The following is an 11,375-nucleotide window of genomic DNA, read 5'->3' on the forward strand; positions in this document are numbered from 1 at the left end:
ATGCAACGAAAGTCTTTTTTGCACACTCTCTTTTCTGAAAATCTGGGCACGTGCATCTAGGCTCCTCTTTGATTTGAACATCATAAACATTTTCTGTCATTACTCTAAATATTACATGCTGCTTTTGTATCATAACGATCTCCTCCAAAAGTGTCATATCCAATCTGTTAGCTGCGTCAATTCTTTTTTGAGCTTCTTTGGAAATGCCATGTCTCCACTTTCGCTTCCTGCTACCACTGCCCAACTCTGAGGTACTTCTACATATGTTGGTGGGTGGTGTCTGCAATGGTGTGTTAACACATGCTATCTTGAATCCAGCTGCTCTTAAACTAGAGAGCTCCTCATCTGAAACATTTGTTCCACTCGCAATATCCCAAAGAGCAGGTACCTCAATTAACATTTTCACTTGCTTCTTGACTGCTTTTGTGTGTTCCACATCATGATTGCAAAACCACAACCACTGTGCAATAGACTTGTCTTGATAAGTCCTTTCTGACCAGATCGAAGGTGCCACCAAACCTCTTTCACGGCTTTGGATTAAGGTATTACAGTTCTTCCTACCCAATCTACCAAAACATTTTCTAACACAATTAGGTGGCATCCTGCGAAGTGCCCATTGCTCGCGCGATACCTCAACTTCTTGTATTAAACATGACGTCGTGTTCGGATCATTGTTATCATACTTGTCATTGCCTACCTCTTGCATCTCATCCTCCTTGCCTTGAACAAACTTCTCTTCAATGCCAATATTATCAAAGTGGATGTGCCTTGGCCGCCCCTTTGGGTTACGTTGTCTTGACTCCATGAAGAACTCCGGCCTATGAGAACTGAAAGCTTCCGTGCTTTTTTTTTTCTTTCTTTGGACAGACTCCTTGTCTCCATGCACAGTAGGATCTTCATACATTGGTGTCCCCGCAACAACTTCTCCAATAACCTTTGCAATAGAACACGGACTCTGATTTCTCTGATTGGCTGCCTTGCTTAACATGGACTCCATTGAAGGCCCAGTTCCAATAAATCTACCTGTCATAAAACCCAATCGCTTTGCACACTGGATATACGAGTTCAAGACGTCACTGACGCAAGCATCATAAAGGGATATATTTTTTTTGCCACCTTCTCCTGACAACCAGCTTGCATGTACACTTTCTGAGAGGTTTATACTGGGAACTTGAGCACGCTCCCATGGACTCATCTCAATCTGCACAATCATGAGTACATAGAAAGATTCACATATAAATGAATGAAAAACAGATTTACTAATAGAATTGAAACTCACCGTAGTTGTGATACTTCCCCAATGCGATATTCTTTTTTCCCACCATTTAAACCATCTTTGCAAAACAATGATATTGTCTTTGTTGACATTATCGGTCCACCATTCTTTGATTGCCTTTGCACACTCATTTGCTTCATGAATAGTCATTGCGTTTCTCCATGCTTCACATATGGAGATGTGTTCTCGTTGTTTACTTGAAGAAATGAGCTTCTTGGTGTACTTGTGTAAGCTTTGTTCCCAATGAAAGAGGCAAGAACGCTCTCTTCCCTCAAGTACATTTTGAGGTCCTCCATTATAAACTGTTCTAATTGCTAGCCAATTTGCTCCTGCCTCATCTGACATAAAGCCAGCAAAATCGGGAGGTGCTTGTCCACATTGCGCTACTACACTATTGAGCATCTCCCAGAACAACACCTGAGACTCACAATCTTCCTCTTTTGATTCACAGATAGCTATTACTTGCAAGGCTCGCATGCTGCGTAGACAAAAGTTGTAATTATGCAATGTAAACATAGCAAGAATATTACTAAAATAATCAGTTGTCAATTTTATATACCTAGGATCGTACACAGAACATGACATTGTTGCCCAACCTTCTATGCGATGTGTGTGATCAAAATGTACCCAGGCATTTCTCAGATCTCCTATACCTGTGCGTCGCATGCGATTAATCAAGTCTACTCCAGAGGCTGGACCTTTGGTGGACATTTTGAATAGGTAACATTTGTCTTTAAGCCCTCCCTGTCCTGGAAACCTACTTCCATGGAAGAAAGGAAACATACAACGTCGTTGCAGTTGCAAAATATTATCATAGCCATCGCCGATCAATACTCCTTGTTTTGATTTTTCTTGTGTCACTATTCCCTTGAATCTAATTAACAATAAACAATAATCATACGTTTATAAAATGAAAGTGCTATATCAAATGTTTGAAACCAAAAGATAACATATAGTTCTTACCCTTTGTTTTGAACGAGTGGCATCATTTCTTCCAAGAAATGATTGAGATCTTTCTCGGTTGTCATTCCATCATCTTCTTTGGTTAGAGAATCGAATAATATCTGGCGTGCAACCATCATCTGAATTTTTCTAGGTCCTCCTCTCTCAATTTTCAATACCGTGCTAACTAGACTTCTCACTTTCTCAATGGAGGCTCTGTTTGTTCCTTGTTGAACGCTGTGTGAATGTTCACCAACATGTATTGCCAAGCGACTCATTTGGTTATCTTTTGGAAGAACATAGTATATCTTGCAAATACAAATAGCAGAACATGTAACAATTCTCTGACAATAGTGACATGTGATGCCTGAGTTAGCTTGAGCTGCAGGTAATCCCTTGCTGATTGGTCGATCAAGATGTCCATGAAAATATGCATCGTTAAATTTTTTCTCATTTTCAAAGTAAGAACATGTTATCCTGTGACACATCAGGTAGCCCAGACAAGAGCTGAGACGGATTGTGCAGTCTATCGACATGTTTGTTTGAGAAGGTCGACTCCATAAATGACCATCAAATTTCTGTTCCATTCCAACCATCCGATTTTTTTTTCCAGATGCAGGTGGTAGTTCGAAGCACACTGTTCCATCATAAACTGCAGGAAGCTCTTCTACATGAATCGAATCTCCACAAATGCTCAAAAGTTTCTTGAGTCTAGCTGCACCTGTACTTTCTTTTATCCAGTTGATAATAGATTTTCTTTTCACATCTGCATCGTCACTGTCAACTGGAATGACAATAGGGTTATGACGCAAACCTTGTATAACTTGATCTTCCTTTTGCGTGTCAAAGTGTACATCAGACATTGCCTCATCATCCAAGCATAAAGGAGATGACTTAGCTCCATAAGATGTGAACTGAAACATAGTGTGTGTATCATCTTCTGCAGATTCGATACTATCAGAAACATAGACGCAATCATGAGAGTGAGCTATTTTATATGTTTTTGAAAGTGTTCCATCAAGCAAATAGTGCTCGTTTCCTTCATGATCACTTCTTGGTGTCACACAGATCTCAGATGGTTTTTTATTGTCAGTTTCAACAATGGCACTCAAACCCAAAAGTTTACAGTGAGGAGGCAATAAGCTCTGTAGAAAAAATGCACTCAATAGAACCTCATTATCTCTCAAAGACACTTCATGCTGCAGTAGCATTCCATCAACTTTCCAAGTTAAAATGATAGAGCTAGAAGGACTCATTTAGGGTCAGTAAGAGAAACTAACAAAGAAAGCAAAACATATAGTGATAAACATGGGGGTAATAAAAGAAGATAACTTAGATAATAGAACCTAACAACAGAAACCGAAACTACAGAGATTTTGCTATGGCAGGAGAAGCTAAAATGTGAACAAGATGACAACTCTCTGTCAATGTATTTCGTGCATTCAAAACGTATTTTTAAATATTTCTCAAACTTTCTCTCTTTCAAAATACTACTCTCTGTCTCTCTCAATACTGTCATTACTCTTTTTATCATTTCTCTTATGAGCTCTCTTTCTCTCTCTTGCATCCCTCTTTCACTATATCTCTCAATATCTCAACAAATCTCACCGCCGTCACTGTTATCATACTTCTTTTTCTCTCTTTATTACTTATTCACTGTTATCATACTTCTTTTTCTCTCTCTCTCTCTCTCTTTCCTCCTCTCTCACTATATCTCTCAATATCTAAACAAATCTCACCGCCGTCACTTATCTCTCTTTATTATTTATTCACTGTTATCATACTTCTTTTTCTCTCTCTCTCTCTTTCCTCCTCTCTCACTATATCTCTCAATATCTCAACAAATCTCACCGCCGTCACTTATCTCTCTTTATTATTTAGTCACTGTTATCATACTTCTCTTTCTCTCTCTCTCTCTCTCTCTCTTTCCTCCTCTCTCACTATATCTCTCAATATCTCAACAAATCTCTTAACTGTCACTTATCTCTTTTTATTACTCATTCACTCCTTGATTTGATGTAAATTGATCTTGTTTATTTGAATTAATTTAATTAAATGTAATTTGATTTAATGAAGTAATTTTGTTTGTTTGAATTTATGAAATATATTTTGACTTAATTTAATATAATTTGATTACATTTAATGTTATAAACTGCATATTATTTTTAAAAATTGTATGATTTAAAGCTTGCTTATTAAGTTGGGCGGACAAAGTGAACACTAGAAAACCCTGGTCGGACAATGTGAACATTAGAAAACCCTAGATCTAAATGTGTATTTTATCAATACATTCTTTCATTCTCTCCCTCTCTCTCTCTTTCTCTCTCTCTCTCTCTCTCTCTCTCTCTCTCTCTCTCTCTCTCTCTCTCTCTCTCTCTCTCTCTCTCTCTCTCTCTCTCTCTCTCTCTCTCTCTCTCTCTCTCTCTCTAACTCGTTGCATGTCGACTCCTCCGTTCTGAGGTACTCACCGTCGTTCGTCGGTCACTGTCTCCTCCGTTCAACTCCTCATCAGGTACTCTTGAATTCTTTTTGCAAATCTGGACCCGACCGTTCAATCCCAGTTCAACTGTGTCTCCGCCCAACACCGTTGCCCCTGGCTATGGAAAGATAGGAGGAGCAGGGGGCTCCCCCACCACAGAGCTGCTAGTCATGCTGCTATGTACTGTGGTGGGGAAAAATGGGAGGGCTCTTGGCCCCCCCCTTTTTCATCTCACTACTTGGGCCAGCTGAGGGCTGCGGCTCATGTGTCAAGAGTGGAGTGCTCCCTGTCGGTCCTGAGACTGGTTCTGAGAAGAGAAAAAATGGGGGGCCAGGAGCTCTGCCATCGTCCGCGCACCCGCGGATGATGGGGAGGCTCCTTGCCCCCCATTTTTTCTCTTCTTTTTCTGAGTAAATTTCATTCCAAATACTAGCACAAAGATCTTAGTTGATGTAGTCAAAATATCATCTTATTAATCCTTGTGAATGTGGCAGAAAGCTAGCGAAGAAGTCTAAATGCTACAAAAATAGCCTATTGATCCTTAAAAATGAATGTAGCAAAAAGCTTATGATGGCTAGTTGGGTTAATTAATCAGATCAGGTAGAACAACAGCTAGCTGTGGATAGGAAATAGTGATAAATTTGATAAATTTGGGTACAATGGCTAAGACGGAGATAGTACTAGTCTTTAAACTGGGTGTCATGATTCCTGGTAGGAACACTGATATGTGAAAGTATATATATTTTGATGGAAGGGAAAGAGTCAAATTTGAAAGCAATTAAGGGCAACTTGTGTCTGTGTGTACAGTGTGTGTAAGAGTGAGAGAGAGAGGTATGAATAATTGTAAGCATGCATACGAGATTGAGGATGGCGAGTACTTCACACTAGTCATGATGTTTGCTGCATATGAGCTCCGGTGTGTGTAGGTGCGTCCAATTGAGTTGCGTCCAATTGAAGTGTGTAGGCGCGTCCAATTGAGGTGCGTCCCATTGAGGTGTGTAGGCGCGTCCAGCTGTCTAAATGAGGCCTAAATGAGGCACGTGGGAAGGAGAGTTATGAGGCCTAAATGAGGCACGTGGGAAGGAGAAAGGGGGGGGCCAGGAGCCCCCCCATCGTCCGCGCGCGCGCGGACGATGGGGGGGCTCCTGGCCCCCCCCTTTCTCCTTCCACCTACCAACCCACCCTTTCTCCTTCCACCTACCCACCATTCGGCGTTTACTGCATAGCGCACAGCATCAGCGTTTACTGCAGCGCACAGCATCAGCGTTTACTGCATCAGCGCACAGCATCAGCATCGAGTTTACTGCATCAGCGCACAGCATCAGCGTTTACTGCAGCAGCTCAGAGCATTCCCACAGTATTGTTCTACCCCGTCGCTCAGCAGTGCACACACAGCAACACACAAACAACAACATACAACAACGTCGAAAGGCCTTCGAATAGGTACAATAGTTTAATTGGCTCGAAAGGTTTCACATGAATGTATTGGTTCTCCCCTCTGTGAGTACCCATGGCTAGGTTCTATGATGCAGGATTGTCATTCTTAAAGCTTTAGTTAGCTGAACACATAGACGTACATTTAAGTGCCTCTATAAATGAAAAGGTGATTCTCCCCTTTAGTTAGCTGAAAATAAGAGAAGCATTGAAATTAAGGTGTCTTAATATCTTTCATGGTGGTCTTGTTAAAAGTTATGGAAAAGTGTTTTCTCAGTTCTAAATTACATACTTTTCACCTTGTTTCCTTTTCTCTCTTTAAGAATTGTTGCTGTTTGATTTCAATTTTTCATACCTCTTAAGAGATGGGAGAGATAGATAGAGAGAGAGAGAGAGATAAAACATGAATGAAAACGAGACAAAAGCGATTGAGAGAGACAAAAAAATTTTAAGTGAAAAATGATTTTGTTTTGTGTTCTCAAGCTATGAACATGGGTCCTAAGAAAACTGCAAAAAGAAGATTGCAATCTTCATCACCAAACAGTAGTCGCTATGTGAGCATGAAGTTAAGAAGTGGGTCATTGCCTAAAGTGACGTTTGAGCAAGAGGCATCTTCACATGTAATGTCTCTTGCCACTCCGCTAACAAAGAGGGGGCGTCTACAAAAGCGTTGCATTTATGTGGACGATGAAGCTGAGGTTGAAGAGGATTCCAATAATTTAAATGATGTCACAGAAGCTACAGGTAAATTAATGGTGGTCTTTTGCTTTGATTTATTTTCTTTTATGCTTGGTAAGAATATTAAAAACATTTATGCTTTCTATCAGGAACAAACGTGGAAGAGCAAGGAGAAATCCCTCACGAGAAAGATGACAGTCAAGAAGAAAGTAGCGACAGTGAGAATGAGGACAATCAGAGAGCCAAACATAAAAGACAATTTGGAAAAAAAGTTCCTCTTGGACTCATGAAAGATGTGCTCGGACAGTTTTATGTGAAGAGAAGGAGTGTTCCTCCATTGGTGCCTCTTTGTCGTTTGGTTCCTCATGAGGCTGTGAGATTTGCTTCAGATTCGGCATCATGGTTGGTGAGTACTTTTGACACTGCTGCATATGTGGAAACCATGGGTGTTTTCTTGGTTTCATTGGCTGGTCCTAGTGGTAGTACTATGCCAGTCACTACCCAAAATTTGGAGGAGTGGGGTCCAATATGGACACAAAAACATCTAGACTTTGAGCGTTCTCTTAACAAAGAATGGCAAGATTTAAAAGGGAGAAAATTTCTTGTATGGGATGGGAATCATCGCCTCAAAACTTGGATGAAGCGCATCAAAGACCGTACGTTCTCTTACTTTATTTCATGATTAAAAATATAGCTTATAGCTTTTAGTATGATTTATTGATTATAATTTTCTGAAACATTTGAATGTAGTGTATGCTGATTCTCCTGAATATCATAGTTGTGTTCGTTGTCAATTTATTGAGGTTGACAAAGCCAAGGAAGGCGAGTTACTTCTTGCATTGGATACTACAAATGCGTAAGTTATTATTTTGAAAATCATACTCGTTTATGTTGCTATTATAATAAATTTTATATGTTTTTAAATTTTTCGTTGTTTTGTTATATTTTAGTATTTCAAGAGCTCATGTAACTCCGAATATTAGCCATGAGGTGTACATGTTTCAAAAATTTGGCATAGCAAACAAAGATAGTATCTTGAGCAAGTTATCTGAAGAGGACCGAAAGTGGGCTGAGGTGGAGATGTCCATTGAAGCAAGATATTATCATGGCACTCCGCCTTGGTACAACACACCATGTGTTGTTATTGCACAGCTTGTATGGAAGGTAACTCTTATGGCCTTTCTTATGTTGAAAGATTTATTTCTTTGAGAATAACTTAAATCCCCTGTGGGAGCCTCTGCGATATTGAGGTGGATGTTTCTTTTGCAATTTTGTTCATATTACAAAGGAGACTCTGTCAAAAAAAATTTGGGAGGGTTTTCATTTATCTTGTTGATGTAGGATGAGTTCAACACCTTTATTTCAAATGAAACTGCAAAAATCAAAGGGAAAGGGTTACCTGAGCATGAAACAAAAAAAAAGATTGATGCTGCCATAAGGTCAGAAGAAGAGAGGCTTAAAGATCGAGGATACAAGTATCTCTGTATTGCTAATCCTAATAATGGAGAGGAATTTTTCAAAGTTTTGTATGGACTTAAGTGGGATGAGCTAGGGATGTTAAAGATTACAAGGGACAAATTGTATTGTCTTACAAGCTCTAAGATTCCATCTGACAGGTAGATTCTTGATATTTAATTTGTAATGTTTTCTATATTTTTTTTTGCTCTTTACTCAATCACTATATATCATTTTATAGAAAAAAGGTTCTTTTGCAAATCATGAGTTTGACAAAAGCCAAAGATCCCCAATGTATGCATTTTGGAGACTACAAAACATTTCGCAATTACATGAAGAAGGAAGTTTATTGGGCACACATGTTTGTGGAAGCCTCGTTGGTTATTCGAAAGCTCGAGGTGGAAGGTCCTCAACTTCCATCAGATTTTGAGGACTTCTATAAGAGTTCTCTCAAGAGTCATATTATAGAGGTAATAACGTTTTGAGGTGCATTGTTACTATAAGTTACTATCGAAATATTTTAAAAATGTTAATATTGTGCAGGCTTTTGCTTCTCTTCTTAATGTGGTGAAATCTTCGGATGACCAACAAAAGATGCCAGAGTTAGATTTTTCGGCAAGGAGACTCCTTTTTAGGTGAGGATATTATTCTTTACATATGACTTGTCTATGAGAGATAGGGTTAAGATAGAGAGAGATTGTCTTTACTTATCAATAAAATGTATTGTTTTCTGTAGATGGTTTATGTATTGCAAGGAAGAAAAGATTCTAGGAAGTATACCATCTGTGGCCAAAGAATGGGTTGACTTAAAGGATGAGAACACTATGTACTCTCCAACAATCCAAGATCGTGGAATCACTGATTGGGAGGCTAGCATGTGTCCTTGGTGGATTGACTATCCCATTGGAGTTATCCCAAAACAGGAGAAGGAGTTGAGGATAAGTATGCAACTATGTCACTATTGTGAAGCCTCTTTTGTATCCTACACAATGTCTTGTTGTTTTGCCTTGTTATATGCATAAATATAATGCAAGAGATCTTGTAGGGTTCATGACGGAGCATGGCATTGCTGGTACAATTGACACTCATGTAGATGATGCTTCTGAGCCAGCTAACATTGATATTACGCATGTTGTGCAAGACAAGAAAGGTAGGAGGATGTTTATGTATATGTTTTATGGATTATGCATGCTATGTTTAATATGTGTCATATTATTGTTGTACTAAAATTACTTTTGTATGTTTTTGCATTTTTTCTTAGGTAAAAAAAAGGTCAATGATCCTCCACAAAAGACTCCACAAAGGACTCCAGAAATATCCAAATCTCAAGGTCTCGAGTCTGCAAGAAAGTCTGATGCAGCTCCATCTTCATCATTCGTTGCAGAGTCCTCGCTAGGACGCCCTGCATGGGAGAGACGACCTGTCACACGTAGTGTTGGTATGCAAATAACTCTTTATCCGCAAATGTCAAAATCGTATCGTATTTTCTTTTCTATTTAGTTAGTGATGCGTACTCTTTGTGTAGGTTTCCATTACACTACTGTGGTTGATGCTTTGCTTGTGGATATTAGGGGTGTTGATAAGTTTGCTTTGAAAAGGTAAGTTTTTTTCTTCACTAATAGTAACACAATAGCATCTTTTTTGAAAGTTTTTGCTTGCTTGGGTTTTTGTTGTAGTATACACATGTTTCTCTCCCCCCAAAAAGTTGATTTATATAGTAAAGATGGGGTTCCTTGCAAAGAGGTTGCACGATTGATTTTTGCCGACTTTCCAAATGGTTTGTTGGTAGATGCTTTGGAATCAACTCCTGAAGGTGCATTATTTTTTACATAACCATTTCTCATTAAGTTGAATATTGTTGAATTTTATGTGATAAGTGCACGTTTTATGAATTTGTAGAGAGCGTGATAGTGCCAAAGTGGAATTTATACTCAAAGGAGTTGATTACTGGTACCATGGATCTTGCACACGAGTTTCTCGCAGATGAGGGGTTCTTGGTCACCATGTGTTTAGCTGAGCATATTGGAGAGCTCTTTGTAGATGCTCTTAGGGTTGGTCTTACACTCCATCGCACTTGGACCCTTATGTGTGCTAGTCATGGCTATAGACATCCTGTTACTCGAGAGGCGGTAAGAATTAGATTACCTAATATGTAGGATTGTCTTGAACTTCAACTAAAAGGTTAGTCATGTATTTACAGGTGCTGGATCTCACCATATGCTTGTGGCATCGTGCTGGTAAGCCTGTACCCTTGTACGATCGTGATGCTGGTGCTATGATTGATGATGTGCACTTTCCAGCGATGCGTAGTTATGTACTTGATTGTGAGATTACACCTTTGGAGGTACAGGGGATTCCCATGAGGGGAGGTGCGGAACGATCATTGACTTTTTTCAGGTGATGATGTCTCAAACATATGCTTTGTTGTATAAGAATTTTTGGGTTTCTGAATATTAAACGAATCTAATCAACAGGTGGCTCCTCGCTACTTTCACTGAGCGATATGATTATGTTCTGGACGTGTTCGCTGGATGCGGTGGCCTTGGGAGAGCGAGCATTGAGGAGGGACGACATTGTCTTTGCATGGAGATTGATGATGTTCTTTATGAGGGGTGCCTCTCTACTATTGCATGTGGACCTATGCCTCACGTTGGGCATTCACAGCCGATCAGTCTAGATTTACAGTAGACATGACACTTGAGGTCTCACTTTCAATTTTATATGTTTGGACTTATTTATTACGTGAGCCTATTTTGGTCATTTTGTGCATGCACGTCGTCACTAGTTTTATTGACTGGACATATATCATCACTACTGATGACATTCATATTTTGATATATGGCTCCTTTCGCTATGTTTTTATGTAGTTATTTTTGGAACATTGCTACATTTGTTCCATATGAATGTTGTTTCCATTTAATTCCATTAGAAAGAAATGTTGTGTTTATGTCAAAGAGGGTTTTTATGCTCGTCTCATGCTTACAATATTTGAGATACGTTAATAGTGTGTTCTCATAACTTTGAAAATATATTATTTCAAACTTCTCCTACTTATTCTCCATTGAATGCATAAAAGTTATTAAAAGAACGAAAATCAACAATAAAATTAAT

At 39.1% G+C, this 11,375-nt stretch overlaps 1 protein-coding gene across 1 annotated transcript; it reads left to right on the forward strand.

Moving 5' to 3' along the window:
• The first annotated feature begins 6,857 nt into the window (after positions 1-6,857).
• Positions 6,858-11,145, forward strand: LOC147464248 (uncharacterized). The gene is made up of 17 exons (XM_086508621.1): positions 6,858-6,875; positions 6,959-7,027; positions 7,453-7,465; positions 7,560-7,665; positions 7,760-7,973; positions 8,151-8,248; positions 8,381-8,425; positions 8,506-8,512; positions 8,657-8,734; positions 8,808-8,899; positions 9,001-9,206; positions 9,310-9,414; positions 9,526-9,702; positions 9,790-9,862; positions 10,372-10,393; positions 10,465-10,661; positions 10,739-11,145. The coding sequence occupies exons 1-17, from the start codon at positions 6,858-6,860 to the stop codon at positions 10,950-10,952; spliced, it is 1,734 nt and encodes a 577-aa protein (XP_086364747.1). The 3' UTR covers positions 10,953-11,145.
• The last annotated feature ends 230 nt before the right edge of the window (positions 11,146-11,375 follow it).

The sequence above is a fragment of the Adiantum capillus-veneris genome, chromosome 1 (assembly GCF_014529385.1).
Source record: "Adiantum capillus-veneris isolate H3 chromosome 1, ASM1452938v2, whole genome shotgun sequence".
NCBI classification, from domain to species: domain Eukaryota; kingdom Viridiplantae; phylum Streptophyta; class Polypodiopsida; order Polypodiales; family Pteridaceae; genus Adiantum; species Adiantum capillus-veneris.